Source organism: Balaenoptera borealis, assembly GCF_965194805.1.
Source record: "Balaenoptera borealis genome assembly, chromosome: 16".
NCBI lineage: Eukaryota > Metazoa > Chordata > Mammalia > Artiodactyla > Balaenopteridae > Balaenoptera > Balaenoptera borealis.
Window position 1 is genome coordinate 85350827 of NC_138872.1, and position 17982 is coordinate 85368808.

The 17982-nt window shown below is 56.3% G+C and overlaps 1 protein-coding gene and 2 long non-coding RNA genes across 5 annotated transcripts in view; 2 read left to right on the forward strand and 1 right to left on the reverse strand.

The window, feature by feature from the left end:
• The window catches only part of FOXK1 (forkhead box K1), a gene marked incomplete at its 5' end in the record, with an annotated part of 60344 nt that overhangs the window by 11427 nt on the left and 30935 nt on the right, over positions 1 to 17982 (reverse strand). Inside the window, 2 exons of one of the 3 annotated variants that reach the window (XM_082361426.1) lie at positions 4120 to 4305; positions 5298 to 5437. The exons of 1 other annotated variant lie outside the window; for it this stretch is intronic. In XM_082361426.1, coding sequence (XP_082217552.1) covers positions 4120 to 4305; positions 5298 to 5437 — 326 coding nt within the window. Of the gene's footprint in view, positions 1 to 4119; positions 4306 to 5297; positions 5438 to 17982 lie in introns of those variants that run through there. One more of the 3 variants, XM_082361424.1, reaches the window with a different exon arrangement.
• Positions 1101 to 3488, forward strand: LOC309613904. The gene is made up of 2 exons (XR_014235937.1): positions 1101 to 1604; positions 2266 to 3488. It is a non-coding gene; the product is annotated as an uncharacterized lncRNA (long non-coding RNA).
• On the forward strand, positions 5368 to 12368 carry LOC309613901. Its single transcript, XR_014235934.1, has 2 exons — positions 5368 to 5505; positions 11677 to 12368. It is a non-coding gene; the product is annotated as an uncharacterized lncRNA (long non-coding RNA).

Below are 17982 nucleotides of genomic sequence, written 5' to 3' on the forward strand. Positions count from 1 at the left end.
AACCAATTTTTATTTCTCCCAAGTTTTCAGATGGGGAAAGGGACCAGGTGGGTGTGAGTGGGGCTGGGGGGTGCGAGGGCCACAGGTGCCCACTGACGGTGGGTCTCCCAGACCAGCCAGGCAGGGCTCCCCACTGCGCAGGCACCTTCCTCTCTGGGTCACTCGGGGGAACTGAGGAAACGCTGCAGCTGGAAACTTCGCAACAGAATAAATCACTCTCAAGGAAGGATCCAAAGTTTGCCAGAAACACAAAGACCTTCCAACAGCCAACTCGACAACCTCCCAACTCAAAAGACACTTAACACTGCGAAGTGAGTTAGGACTGAATCTCGCGCAGCGGTGAAGCAGGAGTGGGCTGGAAGGTCATGGTTAAAAGTGGTTTAGGTTCTGAGGCTGGTTGCTTAATTTTTATTTCCTACAGGGTTCCGCTAACCTTGGCCAAATTCCACAACACAAATTACTTTTGGTTTTGATCTCTGTACTACAAAAATTAAGAAACGCCTTCCTCAAGAAATAGCTGCTGAAAGCTTACTCTTAGTATAAATTAGCTGCTCTCTTTCTGTGCTGCTCCCTTCCTCTGGTTGAATTTCAGCATTTTTCTTAACAAGAGAGATCATTCATTTTCTGGGTGGAGGACTTCAGCGCAGGGAAAAAACCCCCGCAGAACCCGCCCCCGCCCCCGCCCGGCCACCAGGGGAAGGAGGGGGGGCGGGTCAGCAGAGCAGGGCGGGGCCGCTCCTACAGGTGCAGCCGCTCGCTCCCCACACCTCGAGAGGACGGGCCCAGAGCCGGAGGAGGCCGACCCAGGCCGAGGCCTGCGAGCCTCTGCAGCTGAGCCGCCAGGCGAGCGGGCCAACCGGGCAGCGCGCTCAGACGCTCCAAATGGGGACCGCGGCGGGGAGGGGCGGGGCGGAGGCGGTGGGGGCCGCGGGAGGGTCGCGGGGGCGGGGCGGGGATTACGGGGGGGGGGGGGCGCGGGGGCGGGGCGGGGACCGCGGGGGCGGGGATTGCGGAGGGGATTGTGGAGGGGGCCACGGGGGGGGGGCGGGCGTAGGGGGACGGACAGGCGCAGGGAGGGTGCCCGGGCGGGGTGGGGGGAGGCAGCTGTTTGTAAACACGCCGGTCCCGCGCCTGCGCCGGGCGCGCCGGAAAAGGATCTGGGCAGCAAAACCTCAAGGGCCTCTGAGGTTTCCAGCGGGCAATCGGATTCCGCGGCGCCAAGATAAACGGATGTAAACAGAAATCCTTTTCTGTGACACTTAAAGGCCCAGAGTGAAAGAGCCAGTCTCAAAGTTAACTACTTTCCCCGCAAAGCTGTTCTACCGGATGAAGACCAGAGGCGGGTGCCCCCGGCGGCCCGGCGCCCCAAGCCCCACTCGGGCCCGGGGTCTCCACAGTCACATGGCTGCGACTTCCCAGAACTGCGCAGGGACACCCGCCTCATTCTGCTCGGTGACGCCATGTACGCCCCTTTAGAACCGCCGGCGCCTCCTAACACACAGGCGGCCGCAGCACGTGGAGCTGCTGCACTAGCTCAACCTGCTGGCCGCTGTTTTTATTCAAAATGTTACTGGGAATTATATTTATTTTATGAAGACCTCCAGGTACAAACCAAAACATTTTTCTTTCTTAAAAAGCGTCGCAAAAAAAAAAAAAGCGTCGACGTGGCTGGATTATGAACTGATTATTAGCAGCCCCACGCCAGTCTAAGGCTGACCGCGGGCTCTGGTTTCACCAGGCGTGGAAGGGCTCCGAGGCCCACACGCCTGTCTGGCTCCCAACGGCACGTAAACCACACTTGGCCACTGCTCCTGCAGCTGCTCTGAGGTGCTCCTGGATAAAGGTGTCAGTGCATACAAGCTTTTTTATCAGCTTCACTGAGCTATAATTCACACACTACACAATTCACCCGTTTCAAGCGTACAATTCAGTGGTTTTTAGTGCATCCAGAGTTGTGTGACCATCACCTCATTGCACAATATTGTCGTCACCCCAGAAAGAAACTCCTTGACAGCGAGCAGCCCCACTCCCTTGAACCCCCCAGCCCCTGGCAGCCTATTTTCTTTCTCTAAGGATTTGCCTATTCTGGACATTTCCTATCAACAGAATCACACAATGTGTGGTCTCTGGGGACTGGTTGCTTTCACTTTGCATCATGTTTTCAAGGGCCATCCATGTTGTACCAGGTGTCAGCACTTCATCCCTTTTTATGCCGGAATAACCCTCCACCCCGTGGCTGTAACACATTTTCTCTCCACTCAGCAGCTGATGGACACGTGAGCTGTTTCCACTTTGGGGGCTGCTATGAATAACACTGCCATGAACCCTTGTGGATGAGTTTCCACGGAGACCTCACGATCCAGGGAGCTGCTGGGCGGTTAAGGTAACCCTTTAACATTTTGAGGACCTGCCAGACTGTATTCCAAAGTGCCTGCTTCAGTTTACTACACAAAATTTTTTATCTATGCATAAATTATACACATGTAAGTAAGTGCAAGAGCATTTTCATAGCACAACTTCATCGTTAACTCCAGTGGAGCCCTCATGTTTTAGATTATTTTCAAGGTACATGTCTCAAAGAACAGTGAGATGACGTGCTAAATTTCGGGTTTGAGAACAGAGCTATTGCTGGAAACCTGAAAAGAACTAAAGAAAAAAATCTCTCTCGTAAATCCCTAAGGACTAAATAACACACGTCCAGCGGCTGAGCGCAGGGCCTGGCATACAGCGGGTCTCCATCACTCACTGCTCCCCTTGGCGTCCCAGACGTCTGCGATGTTGGAGGGATTCACTGAGGGAGAAAACGAAGCCCGAGGAGGCTGCAGAGACCTGCCCCCAGTTCTCCCACCAACTGGAGATGCGGCCAGAACCAGAATTCAGGTCCGTGACATTTCAAAGCCGTCCCTGAGCTTTCTCTCCATAAGAGAAACGCGCCCGCCCGCTCACTGGCTCGGGAGGAAATTGACTCCAAGCAACTCAGTGCAGATGACTCGACACATCATGGGAGGAAAACAAAAGGCACAAGTGAAACCAGTGGTGATGCCATGATTAACCCATCTGGGCTTCTAAGTGTAACCCTTAAAGGTGCCAGACCAGGGACCACGAGCCTGGCTGGTCAGCCAGAGGAGAGACCTGGTAAGACTCAGGGACGCAGAGCTCGAGCTCTGCTGGGAAGCGCTTCTCGGAGTGTGGCTCCCAGAGGCACCCCGGGGCCCCGAGACCATTTCAGGGGGCGTGTGAGGCCGAAACTGGCTTCGTGGCGACACCGAGACACGCCCTGCCTCTTCCACGGGCTGACGTTTGACGCTGCCCAGTCCGCGGTGGCAAGCGCAGTGCGTGACAGGAACCGAGGCACCGGCACCGAAGGCACTGGTGCTCATGGCATCGCCAGGGCCGCACATACCAATAAGGAAAAGGGCAGCTTTGTTTTAGAATGTCCTTAATGAAGCGGTAAACTATTTTAAAGTTTATTAAATCTTGATCCTCAAGTCCATGTCTGTCAACATGTTTTATGACACAAGGGGAAGAAGGCACAGGACCCCTGTTGTCACAAAAGTACTTGTGCCCCTGAGAGGGGACAGCTCACCAGCCACCTCCCAGTCTCTGGTTACACACTTCACCCTCAGACCTTCCCCCAGGGACCCTCTCTGTATAACACACCAAGGATGAGAAAGTTCGAGGACTTCCCTTTCTTCAAACTCTAGATTAATTTCTAAAATTTCGCACAGGATTCCTACAAATACAGTTTAGAAAAACCTGGTCCACCAAATCCTGGTATACAAATATTCCTTTTAAACAGTTTCACTGTCTTTAAAAACTGATACCTAAGCTTGTTTTAAAAGACCCTAGTATATAAAATTTCAAACTGGAAAAGTGACTAAGTAGTGATTCTTCACTTTATAAAAGAATTCTCCAGAGAGTTTATTTAAGTCCTCAGGTCCCTTGATGCACTTAAAATAGTTTCAAAATTTCCATCCATGTGCAATTTTCCAGAAACATACTTGATGTTGTATGAAACACAGAACACCCCTATCACTTTCCTCCTCCTCGGCCGCGTTCTAAAGCACAGGGCCCCGGCTTCTGCAGAGGCAACCGCGTGAGGGGGGCCAGGCCACTCACCTGATGGTGCCAGTCGGGGAGGGGACGGGGCTGACCAGGCTCCGGAGGTCCGGCTCCGGGATGTGGATCTTCAGTGGGGAGATCTGCGGGTAGAGCGGCCGGAGGGGGGACGCCGGGGCCTCCTCCTGATGGTACAGCGACGTGAACTGGATCTTTATGGCCGTGCTGGGGAAGCGGAAGGTGCACCTGTAACGGGAGGGGAGCGCGACGTTAGGTCCAGCGGGGGACAGGTGTCCCGGCGCGTCTACGCCGCCCGCCGTCACCAGCCAGTGCGCGCTCCGACCACGCCGCATGCGCACACGTGCCCAAACCTGCGCCCAAACGGCGCCGCCTCCGCTTCCCTCGGGACAGGCCGGCGAGGGCACCGGGCTCCCCCCACCACGCGTGTGACAGCAAGACCTCCGGCCCGGACAAGCCCCCTGGCGTCCCCTCCCACACGGGCTCCAGCCGGCCTGCCGGCTTCCTGTCTGCCACGCTCGCCGCGTGGATCTAGCACCGCGCAGAGAACGCTCCTTGGGAAACCGAAACGCCACGGTCACCTCCAGGGCAGCGTTTTAACGACAGATGCCCGTCACCCAGAAGATGGAAAGCGAGCGCTGCCTGGGAAAAGCGGCAGCGCCACCTGCAGAGGCGCCGGCGGGGGTCTCGGAGGAAGCGCCTGGAACCCGAGGGAACCGGGAACCGGCTGCCTTCACCGTCCGTTCTGGCCTCACGAGCCCCGAGCCTCGCCTCCTCTACTGGCAGGGGACCGCCCGCCCCAGGCCACTGCAGACTCCAGTCCCTCCCTGTGTGCGCACAGGAGCCCAGAGCTCATCTCCCTCCCACACACTCTGACCTGTAAAGCGGGGCGTTACTTGTCAGGCACACCTTCTAATGTCTAAACTGACCAGTTACCCGCAAGTTGCTAACCGTGGTTAGCAGACACAGGGTGCACACCGAAAAGTCCCTGAGATTTGGTCCAGTCAATTCAATTCAATTCAATTCACTGTCTAAGTAGCCAATTACCTCCCACCTCCCACCCACACAGCAAGCACTGCTGCAATCCAATTCCCTTTTCTCTTAGTAAAACAACTTTGAAGAAACAAGACTGAAGAACAGGCGCTGGGACATGGCAGGTGGTGACCTGGACCCCAGCATCCAACAGGGGTGCTCGCGAGCCTCCCGCCGGGGAGACCCACCTCTCAGGAAATGACTCAGCAGTACACGCGTCTACTCTGAGAGCCCCTGCCTGCATCTCACAGAGAAAATCAGCAACTCCAGCTGGCCTCACTGGCCAGCACAGATTCTTCCGGAGACACCAAGCAGAGAGCGGCGGCATGTGGCTGTCCAGGCAGAGCCCCGCGGCAGGCAGTGAGGCACTAGGACACTGGGACCCACGGCTACCAGGTTTGTATTTCCCAATCTAAAAGCAGAACAAAGCGATCTTGATACTGTTCCAACAGAAGCTGTTTTCCTGTTTGATGCTGTTTTGACTCTGGGCAATTCAGCCTGAACACCAGAACGTTAGGGATGAGGGTGGGGAGGTCTGGAATGGCGACATCACCCCTAGGGTTCTGCTTACAGGGCCGCCCCAGGCTACTTAAAAATCGCCTGCCATCTCCGTCTTGTAAGCCAGTTAAAGAAACGTTTGCTGTCCTTTCCACTTTCTTTAGTTTCCCCACCACCCAATGGAAATTTCCTCCGTCAGTATTTCGGCTAGAAAGTGACATCACACATTTGCCTAAGATGCCTTCTGAGGCCGAGGGTCTCTCCAGACCCAGAGGCTGGTTAGCTTTTGTAAGTCAGAGTCAACATGCATCCCCACCAAGTCCGAGATGGGCCCGGTGTCCCCGAGCCTGGGAACTGGCTGAGGGCTCCACACAGGTGAGCAGAGAGCGACTGAGGTGAGCTCCACCTGTGAAGGACAGGACTGGATGAACAGCAGGGGTGTCTGTGTACACACACACATGCACGCACGCACACACACAGGCACACACACCTGTTCCACCAGTGCTAGGTAGGAAGGCAGTAATGCTGACAAACAGTTAAAAAAGAGTTTCTACGGCCCTTTACCATTTGTCTCTTCCTTCAACTGCTGCAAATTAACAAAACAAGCTACGTGTTACTCCCCGCCCGAGGCGCGTGGAGTTCTGACTTCCTGCATAGCGCAAGTCCCTGTGTTAACGTGAGATCAGACTACAACCTCGAGATCATGTTACAACTACAACTGTCAATACCAACTAGAAAGAGGTTGTGGCTTCTGGCCTCTGACAGAGGTCACAAGACAGGCGGGGAATCTTAGAAAATGGGGTTTAGGGTGACGATGAGAAAAGGCACGAGATCCGGAGAGAAGAGCTCTGGGCGGGGGCCAGTGCCTGCCTGGCCCTGGGCTGAGGAGGCAAAATGCCAGGGGGGCATCGTCAGGCCCCCTTCCCTCTGCTTCCCAGCCTGACTTCTGCTGCGGGACCACCTGCCGTAACCCCTCTGCAGCCCTGGATGCTCTGAGCAGGAGACACCACCTCCAAGACGCTTTCCAGTTCAACTCCAAGACGCTGGACAGACAGTACATGCACACGGACTGGGGTTTCAGTGAAACAAAGCACAGCGTTTTACAGGTCAGGGATTTGGGCATGTCATCAACGGCAAAATCTGCTGCCATCCATAACTGACAGCACCACGACAGTTTCCTACTGGAACGGTGATTTTCCAATTAAGGTTTAACCATAAACATTTTCACATTAGTTACTGCAAGAGCTATTTCAAAAGCATCTCCTGACTCACTCTTCCAAAAATTATCCCGAGGCAGCTGATCTCCCACCCGGGAGGAGGAGGAGAAAATACCAGGAAGCTGCTTAATTTTAACCAGATGCCTCCCAGGGTGCCCGCCGAGTCTGCCAACTGTTGCTTCTCTCCCTGGAACACTTTCGTTCTGGTTTAGGGCCCCAGCTGGAGCTTTAATGAGCGCGTTCTGCAGTCAGAGCTCCTCTCCCGAAGGCGCTCCGCGCTCAGGCTGGACCCAAGCGCGCTCTGCCCGTGCGTCGGGGTTCCTGCCGAAGGTGGGCATGCGCGCTGGAAACCACCGCCCACCAGCCCAAGGGAGGCTCCGTGCAAGCCCGCGAGTTCTGCACAGAACTCTCGCCCTGCTTTGCAGAGGCGACAGTGGTCTGGTGGCTGCCACAGCGGGGGGCGGGGGTGGGGGTCCTGCAGACGGGCACGGGGCTTCCTTCGGAGGCGATGCAAACGCCCAACCGTCGGCTGTGGCAGCAGCTGCACGATTCCCCGGGTCTCCTGAAAACCACTGGCCTGGACGATCCAAGTGGGTTCTTCCTGCAGTGTATGAGGCACACCCAATCGAGCTGTTTTTATTTTTTCATATAAACTTATTTATTTTTGGCTGCGCTGGGTCTCCGTTGCGGCGCACGGGCTTCTCACTGCGGTGGAATCAAGCTGTTCCACCTGTTCCTCCTGGATGTTGGGCCAAACTGGTATTGCCTCGGTTCCCCGTGAAGCTGCCCTGTTCAGCATCAGGTCAGAGATCCCTGCGTGAAGGCTGGTCTGGCCCCGCTCGGCCACTAATGAGCCTCAGGGACTCGGGCTGTCACCCACCTTCACTCCCATCTCGTCTTTAGGGAGGAAGCCCACCACTGGCCCTACCAACAGGAAGTTGTCAGAAAAGAAAAGTAATTTCTCTGTCATCATTCAGTCCTCACGGAGAGGACACGGACCACCTGTATCTCTGGGACGGGAGAGGGCACCACCTTGGCCACCCACGGACTGCAGCCCCAAAAGGCACCTCCAGGGAAAAACAAGGACCGCGGACAAGTAAATGTGACACAAAAGAAAACTTCACAAGGAAGGCTGGGTGACAGGCTTGAAAACATCTCCCGGAAAAGACGAAGAAAATACAAGAAAACTTTGGGGGCTCAGGCCAGGAGGTTTAACACCTGAATGAGAGTCACTCTGCAAAGGACGCCCCTCCTCAGGCAGTGACGGGGAGGGCGGCCCGGGACCCTGCTTCGTGGCCGGCGCAGAACTGCCGCTGGCCAGGAGTCGCCAGGGCGGTCACACGGTTTGAAGTACAGGGTGCTGCCTCGTCAGAGGGCAAGGACGCGAGTGCTGCAGGCTAGAAATCTGGTCACCTTCCCTGTGCCGGGTCCAGCGGTCCCCCGAGATACCCGAGAGCGGAGCCTGTGTGCCCAGGATGCCACAAGCTGCAGGGGTCCACGGGGACCAGCGCCTGGGGCAGGGAACGATGCCACCGAGCCTGCAGCCTCAGTGGCCTCAAAGGAGCCATGACTCGGGTGAGACAGGCAGAGAGGCCCCAGCCCAACGGCAGAAAAGACCAGAGCAGAGTTTTCAAGAGTGAAACCCGCCCCCAGAGACCCTTGCTGTGCATCTGACCTGCAGATGTGACGGCGCCAACGCCGGAGCCGGAGCAGCCCCAACCTGGCCTGCGAGGAGGCATGACCGTCCCTCCCCAACCTGCCCGGCCCGGGGCGCCGCCAGGAAGAACGGCAGCGTCGTCTCCGGAGCACCTCGGAGGAGGCCGGGGAGGCGGGCGGGCACAGAGCCCTCCACGTGCAGACACGGGGGCAGCCGGGCAGGCCCCCCGGAACCTGCCCCCCTGGAGAGGGCCTCTGAGAGCAGAGCGGCTTGACCAGTGAGTGTGCGTCCCGCTCCTCCCTTTTCCAGACGGAGCAGGGACCGCCTTCCTCTGCTTCTCCTCGGCACAGCGTGTCACAGATCCACCACTCGGGGCGCCCCGATGCGGGCACGCACATGTAACAGAGACCCTGGACCTCCGCGATGCGGTCACCGGGTGGGACTTGGGCCGCCTCCCTTGACGACGGGGATGAGTGGTTTTTATGTCAGAAGAAGGGTCACAAACACGTGGGGGGCCGAAAAGGGCAGACTATGATAGAGATGGCTAGTCCCCTGGACGTGCACCCTCTTCTGCTTCGACACTGAACTCGTTTCAGCTGGACACACGGCTGCCCGACTAAGGACAACGCTTCTCTGCCTCTTGGGCAACCATGAGACTGTGCTGGTTAGCGGGATGCGATGGTTTGTGCCCTTAAGAGGAAGAGAGTGTCTTCTTCACTTCTTCCCTTCCTATGGCCAGAACGTGGGTGCGATGGCAGTAGCTGGAGCAGCCATGGTGGGCCATAAAACGGACACTGGGTAACAGAGCAACAGAACAGAAAGAGCCTGGAGCTGCCATATCAGATTACATTGGGACTGTTATACGCAAAAGAAATCCACCTCCCTTGCTATCCTGACCTTCGTTACAAAAACCAAACCTCCGTTCTAATTCTAAGCAGCTAAAGAGCTCCCTGTGAGGAACAGCTGAATGAACCACATTCATGGAGGAGTATCATTTGAAAGGATGCCTTCCAGGACTGTTTGTCTCTGGGCAAGTCTCTTAATGCATCTGATCTGTTCTCCTCATCAGGAAAACTGGGGTATTTATGGTGTGTACTGTGTAGGGGTCGCGTGTGAGTATCAAATGAAATAAGCAAAGTAGTTAGACGCTCACACGGTACCTAACAGGTAATAAGCACTCACTAAAACGGGCCCATGGAGAAACATTAAAAATGCTGATGACACAATGACAAGTGAAAACCGCAGAGACTAAACGGTCCAGCATTGCGGCTAAAGGCGTGGGATTTGAAATCAGACAGACCTGGTTTGAGAATGGGCCGCTGGGCCGCTGTGGGGGACCTGGGGCGAGTGGCTGAATCTAAGGCCCCTCTCTGGTAAACCAGAGACAGACAGGCAGGCAGGCCTGGTGCAGCAGGAGCCCTGGGGCAGGCGAGGCCAGCACAGCAAGCGGCCGATGACACCGGCTTCGGTCATTCTCGCAGGACAAGGACAGAAGGAGGAGTGAAAACATCCCCGGGGACCTCGAGTCTTTCACAATGTTTTTTAAATGTTGTAACCGTGCCCTTTAAGAAGTGAAAGACTCAAGAATAGGGGGGAAAAGCTGTTACACATTTGATGACCAGTACGTTCAAATTTTGAAAATAACCACAGCCTAGTAGTGGAAAAATGGTCAGGCGTGGGGGCCAGCGGACAGCCAGCGGCCCCGCCCTCCCCCGCCGGCATGTTCTAGGCCAGCAGGCGGCTTTTCCGGGTGGGCCCCGGCCAACAAGCAACCCTCGTTTACAGAAGGTCTGCAGCTGGCACACCAGAGGCTCTGAGTTTTGTTAAGAACTCCAAAGAACAATAAGACAGTTCAGGAAATGGTTTTGAAAAAGCTTTTACATATACAATCCCCAAATCAAAGGTTTCTGATCATCTTAAGTGTTTTTAACCTAAAATATCTATTTCTATTAAAAACGTAATACATTTTGCTAGAACATCTTTAAAAAACAAAACCCAAAAACAGAACCGAGCAGAGGAGGCTGGAGGCTGCAGAGGCCATAGTTCACTGCTGTGCTGGGAAGCCGTGCGGACCGGCGAGGGGTGAGCACGTGATCCAAACACAAGCTCCAGCCAGGAAGAGGGAACAAGCAAACAGCCCAGGCCCCGGGAAGGCGGGGCGAGACCGCCCTGACCAGGCAGCAGCTCCGCAGGGTCCCAGACACACCAGCAAAACCTCAAGTCATCCTACTCCAAAAAACCTGACGAGTGCTGCTGTATTGCGAGGCCCTCGTCCCTCCTCCTCGAACCAAGGCTACCCGCAGCCTGGACCTCAGACACAGAGGGTCCCAGCAGAGCCACACGCAGGGTCAGGCACCCTGGGGAAGAACCCAAGCCATCTGCCCAGGGACACTCTTATCCCTCAGTGGGGAAGCATCAGGAGGTTTAAGACAAGCAAACAAAAAATGACTGTGTAAGTAGAGCTCCCAAGCTTTACAGTTTGGAAAATCAAATGGGGCAGAAAGTCCAATATATCTGAAAAAGCAAATACCTTCCAGATTTGCCTGAGAAACACCAAAGGTGATCCAGTTGGGTGAATGGAGGAACTACAAAGAGCAGAATTCCACTTCAAATGTCCTGGCTCCTTAAGGGTCACTGCCGACTGCGCGGGCGCTGGAGCGCGGCACCCTGCACTGGGTGACTCAAGTGTGGGCACAGGGCCGGGCTCTCCAGGGACGGAGCTCCAGACACGGCACCGCCGCTGGGATGCACACGGCGACGGGCTGCCACCAAGCACAGGGCCTGGCCGCGTACCAGCAGACTCACCTTCTTCAAGATTCTGTCCCCAGAGGCCACCCCCCGTACGGAGCCCGCCTCAAGGGCCCCTGCGCATCCCCGCCGGGCTTCCCAGACCGCGGGCTCCCGGAGGGAAGTGTCCCCTCGGCCGCTGCCTGTCCCCTCCATGCCGCGCACACACATGCCGGTGCACACGGCCGGGAGCTCACCACGCTCCGCGTCTCTGTGTAACTTAGAGTCTATCGGGAGGTAAAGGCGGGTGTGAGGCAGGAGAGCGATTCCTTCCACATGGGTGAGGAGGCACCCCGGAGGGTGTCGGCCGAAACCCAGAGGCCAGACCACAGGGAAACGATCAGACTTTTCTGACCCTGGGTTAACCTTGCAAGGACACTGACAACATGCCTTCTCTGTGTTTCGTAGAATCACTCAGCCGGAGAATCACAGGACAGCTGGCATCCCTCCATCACACATGGAGGGCAGGGGCCGCTGATTTCAGCGCTCAAATCCACGTCCACAGTTTTTACGGAGAGAGACTCGTGTGCAAATGGGAGCGTCTGCTGGCAGCCCGACCACCGCCTGCAGGCTGCAGACACTCCACGTGCAGAGCCCGGCCGGCCGGGCTGCCACCAGGTCAAGTGCCACTGAAGAGGGCTGGGGGGGGGTACTACAGTGGTCTGTGCAGTGATCAACACTGGCCCATTCCAACACTAACCTGATCTGAAGTCAGATGCCCAGATTATCTCCACATAACACGCAGCTTCTCCCTCCCGAGGACGGGGTGTCTAAGCACGAACATGAAGACCCAGGAAAGAGCCAGGTGTGACGCAACAAGGACTAGCACGAAATAATAACCGCATTTACACTTAAAAATTCCACCCAGAGAGCAGCAGTGACGGGCTTCCTCAGGTCAGGGACCGCCCCCTCCTGTGAGAGATGCGGATGTGACATTAGGAACCTGAGACTGGTCAGGGGCTGTCAGCCGCTGGGGCCTTAACACTTCCAGTTACCCAATCTGCAAAATCGAGAGTCTGCTGCCTAAACCTTAATCAACGTGAAATTCAATCATATAACATAATACAACACAATGTAATGATAATAATAATTTAAAAGTAGCACTGGCTATTACTTATTACATGTCTCAGCAAACCATGCACTGAGCAGGTTGAGTATATCGACTAACCAGAATATTCCCTTTCTCTGGACACTTGAGATATATTTAAATACGTGTATTTTAAGGACATTACGAAAAGGGCTCTGTGCTATCACAGCGCCTATAAATTTGAGGGGCAGAAAGAAAAGGCTCCAGGACAGGGCGGCTGTTGCACTGGGGGATGGGGGGGAGAAACAAGAAGACAGCAGAAATCTGCTCTGCACGTTTATTTTCCGGGTCCTGGCAAGGCCCGAGTTCAATTCTGTTGAACTTGGCCAAGGAAACGCTTCAGAAACTGAAGGCAGAGCCCAGGAGGCACTGCCAGAAAGGTGTGGTCACCACCACTGCCACCGCCCACCATGAGGGCCGGGGGGAGCGCGTCCTTCCTGAGTGGACGGTTGCAGGCAAACCCATGAGCCTCCTACCCAGGCATTACCGCCCAAACCAAGACCTTCCTTTCAATACCAGCCTCGGAGACAGCAGCAAAGCTCGAGAGGGAACCCCAAACAAAAACCGCAGCTCCACCTCCAAAGAGAGCAAACAGCCTTTGCTGTTAAGGAAAAAGAAGAGAAAAAAGTTCCACTTGTCGGAACACAACAGGAACCGTGTGTGACTGCTTCCAGCCCGGCTCGGCTCCCCTTCCTAATTTGGAAAATCCGACAGGCACACTCGGAAACCGGACGGAGTGGCCCTGCACAGAGGCTGGGGAGGGAGGGCTGGCTCATGGGCGGGCGGGCGGCTCCCCTGCCCCCCACCCCCCACCCCCAAGCACCGCACGAGGCGTCCAGCCCGTTTCCCCGAAGAACCGAAACCGTGAAAGCTGCCGAAGCGCCCAGGGAGGTATCACAGTCAGACAGAGGTGGAGAAAACCTTGCCGCCTGTCGAGGCCGGGTGGGATGGAAGCGCACCGCCCCGCCCTCGTTCCCAGGGCGGCCCCCCCGGCTCTCACCTCCGGCCCAGCAGCGAGAAGTGACCTCCTCCCACCGCCCCTGCTGATGTCAACACACAGCTTCCCTCTGTCCTCCCCAACGGGCTCCAGCGAGGGGAGAACGGGGGCGGGGGTCCAAGGGCCTCCCTGCCGGGGAGCTGGGGGTGCTCCCCCAGGGCAGCTCCCACACCCAAAGGAACCCGGGCTTCATGGGGGGAGCCGATCACAGGGCCTCCAGGGGAAGGCTGGTGAGCGGAGTTCCGCGGGGGGCAGGTGCGGGGTGAAGGGGTGCATGAGGGCAGGCACCACCCCAAACCCACTTCCACCCCCCCCACCTTTTCCTGGGTGCCCACATCCCCAGCGTCCCCTGCCGGGGGGTGACTCATAGAAAGTGACACAGTCGCAGAAAGCCCTTGGAGAGCAGACAGACACCGCCTGAGGGGGTATTACTGCCCATCGTCCCTTCCCCCCACTCCTCACCTGGAGTGGAAATGTGACGACCGGCATGCCAGCAACCACCGTGGGCAAGGAGATGGCCTTGAAATGGAAGCCCCGGGCCAGGAACGGCGGGACAGAGAAATGGAGGCAGCCTTGATGTGAGCTGGGCCCAGAGCCCGGCCCACCTGCAGTCTGTGTTCAACACACGGCCGCGTGATTCCTCTGTCCTTTACACGTTTTGGATGAAACAAAACTGTATGGCTTAAGAAAGGAAAATAAGCCAGAGCTCTCCACTGAAGGATAAACCAACCACGGGCCGTCCTCTGCCCAGCTGGGCACCGGGCGGGGCTGCTACAGCACCATCCCCCTCACCCACACAGACTGAGAACCCAGCACACCAAGGGCCTCGACACATGGAGAAGCAGAAGGTGCAAGGGCACTTAAGTTTCTTAAAAACTAATGACAACGATTTTGAACAGCATCTGCTTGGAAGCTGAATTCCTTGCTGTTTGCGCTGCCCCGCGGTGATCCTGCCCCGCGACAAGGAGCAGGATGTATGGGCACCGGGCGGCATGTGGGCCCGAAGGCCAGTGTGGTACCGGTCACTTTGGGGTGGGGCAGCCCAACGTCCTGCCCCGGCTCTGTCCTTAGACAGACCCCTCCCCGCCCACTATGAGGGAACCAGGGCGTAGAAAGAGGACGCTTTATATTCAGGATCACGACGCTGACAAATGGGGTGCTGGGACCTGAACCTCTCGTCCGGATGGCACCGTCTGGGGGGTTCTTCACGCAGAGACTGCCGTGCAGAGACCCCGACAGAGAGCTCTGCACAAGGGGCTTCTGGACCCAAACCAAAGGGAGAAAGGAGAAGCGGAGGTGTGCCAGAGCGGAGCGCTGGGGTCAGGGGCCTGTGGCCAAGGAGGGACAGGAGCCCCCAAAGCAGGCCAGTCAAGTTTCCGTAACTTCCTTGTAAATCAGGTCTGTGAGGGAGGCCCCTGAAAACCTCCTGTGCCGTAATGAGCGAACCCCAGGCCGTCAGCTGCCCACACGCCACTGAGTCTGCCCACGGCCAGCACCGTGGCCCTGCTCTCAGCACGGTCACCACTGGGGGCGCCAGACGTCCTCTGGCCAAGATTTCAGGGAAAACCTACTCACAGAGCACTCCCTTCACTACGGAAGTACCGCCAACGAACGTCAGAGGCTACAGTGAGAACCCGGGCACAGCTTCCGAGGGTTTCTAGAACCACACACCTTGGACAGTCCCTGCAGCAGGGACACTGGGAAGGATGGAGGACACAGACCATAGCCCCACCTCGTGGGGTTTGTCTTCGGGCAGCAACGGAGGCGACATCAAATGTTCACTCGGACGCACACCTCCCTGACACAACCAAGCCCCAGGCCCAGGGCCTAAGCCAGGGCACCTCTCCCACGAGGTCCCTGCCAGCCAGGACGGGGGCGCAGGCGGCAGGGCGGCCACGCCACTCACAGCTAAGCTCGGTTCCCCTGGGGAGGGTCCGCGCAGGTCCCAGCTCCCGCAGGAGAAAGGGCTGCGTTGCTGTTTAAGAAGTCTAATTCTGAAATGAAAACGGAAGGGACAGCTCTCACCATCTTCCTTATTTTTCGGTTGTTCCCCAGTTTTCCTGTGCTCCTTCGGTGGAAATCTAGGGGCGCATCCAACCCATCTCCTCTGCAAAGTCCAAGGTGAGCTGCGGTACTCGCACCTTTTAAAGTCAATTCCTTTCATGACGCTGAACGTGGGTCACTACTCAGAGGAAGAGGAAACAGACCACGCAACGCAGAGACCTGATCCTACGTTTGCCGTGGATGCACCAGCCAAGGAGAGTCATCCGGCAAGGACTCCGTGGTAGTCTACGGGTGGGGAGCAAGTTTTTTTCTTTTTTCTAAGGGCCAACTCAGGGAAGATTTAAATATTCAGTGGCTTTTCTACAATTAAAAATTAAAATACTATTAAATTCCGTGCAAAAACCCATACGTTCATCAGATGCTGGGCTAGAGCACGCGAGCCCACTCGTGGGTCAGGACTTCTCATCACTGAACTTTTCTACCCGCGTCGCCCATCAGGACAATGTCTTGGCATCACCACCTAATTACACATACTTGCTTACTTCTTTATGAACTATATTCATGGTGCCGTCCGCTAATATACACTTGATGAAAAGAAACGTGACACATACACTTTACAAGGAGAAGATTAACAATAACCAAACAAAAGTTCTGACGTCCCCTCCCGCACCCCGTGGACTCTGCTCCCGGGTGACAGGCCAGCCCCGAGGGCTTTCTGCCACTTCCCACCCCTCCCGCCACTCTCCACAGGCCAGCGGGACAGACTGGGTGAAACCCCACAACAAACCGGGTCCTTGCTCAGCTTAGAAACCGCCCACAGCTCTTGGGAGACAATGCAGACTTCGGGCCCCGCCAGCCTCTCCGATGCCCCCTGCTCCCTCCCGTGCCTCACCAGGCCTCCTGGCATTAGCGGCCTCGATCAGAGAGGTCGCCTCCGACCTCGACGCACAGCAGGCCTCCGTCCTCCCTCGGGGCGCGCAGGCGGCTCCCTCCCAGGACGGGGCCCAGGCCTCCTGCTGGCTGTCATATGCCAGGAGAGGCGAGACGGAGAGACAGGAAAACTGCCTCTGAGCCCCCAGCTGTGGAGACTCGCAGGTCAGGGGCTGGCATTATTCTCACTCTCAAAGTTTAAGAAAATTCTTTATGTGATTTATTTATTGATTTATTGATTTATGGCTGCGCTGGGTCTTCGTTGCTGCGCGCAGGCTTTCTCTAGCTGTGGCAAGCGGGGGCTGCTCTTCGTTGTGGTGCGCGGGCTTCTCATTGCGGTGGCTTCTCTTGTTGCGGAGCACAGGCTCTAGGCGCGTGGGCTTCAGTAGTTGTGGCTCACGGGCTCTAGAGCGCAGGCTCAGTAGTTGTGGTGCACGGGCTCAGTTGCTCCACGGCATGTGGGATCTTCCCAGAACAGGGCTCAAACCTGTGTCCTCTGCACTGGCAGTGGATTCTTAACCACTGCGCCATCAGGGAAGCCCAGCAGGCAGATTCTAAACCACTATGCCAGCAGGGAAGTCCCTTCTTTATGTGATTTAGATGAATGACTGCCGCTCTGCAGGCCCACCGCCTGCCCAAAGGAAACAGGCCTGTTGTCCCAGGTAAGGCCACCGTCTCACCAAGGCTGCTGGAGAGGGTTACACCCTTGTCAGAGGCCATGAAGCTGCAGGCGCCTCCTGGGAAATTCTGGTGGGATTTTCCATCCACTTCGACAGCACACACAATGCAAGGCCTCCACAGAGCCCAGGACCCCGTGTTAATCTGGGGCGGCTTCATAATAAGGCACAGCTAGATTTCGACAGAGACCTACTTCAAGGCAGCAATAACAGCACCCGGAGTTTCACAGCAGAAAGCTGTTCATTAAATGGAAAACTCTGAAAGCAACAATGATAACAACAGAGTAAAAAGGAAGTCTCAGATACGCAGCACCTTTATGGAGAAAAATTATAAAACTTAATTAAAGGACAAAAAAAGACCTACCTGAATGGGAAGACAGGTCACACAGCTTATAACAGTTTACAGTAGGTTTGTCTAATCCTGTTGGCGGGGAGGAAGGGCACTGAAATGGGTGGCAGGATGAGAGGGCACCACGGCGAGTGAGGCTGGTGATTCACGAGGTCTGGCTCAGCCACCAACCCACGGTGGAGACCAGCCCCTGCCAATCACACCATCCCCCCTGGAGGGCGGGGACACACATCCTCCCCATCCCGGGTGGGGACACAGTATGTCCCCACCGAGGACAGGGGGCTCACACCACCCCCACTGAGGACCAGAGAACACATGCCAGCCACACCAAGGACAGGGGACACAGGCTGTGCCCACGGAGGGGCTAGGAGACGTGTCATTCCCACTGAGGACTCGGGGACACACAGGCCAGTGCAGAGAGCAGGCAGCAGGGGTGGGGGCGACACACGTGCGCCTGCGCTCGCCCTCAGCGTCAGGGGAAGCCACGTGGGAAATAACGGGGTGTCCCCCCTTCTCCCAGGGCCGGGTCAGAGGAGTGCTAATAACATACTGGATTTAAATAAGGTCCAAAGTCTTCAAAGATTATACCCCAAATGTCCGGATTTCAATTATGAGGAAAATCTCAAACAAAATGAGAAAAGGCGTCAACAGACAGCAACACAGGATGATA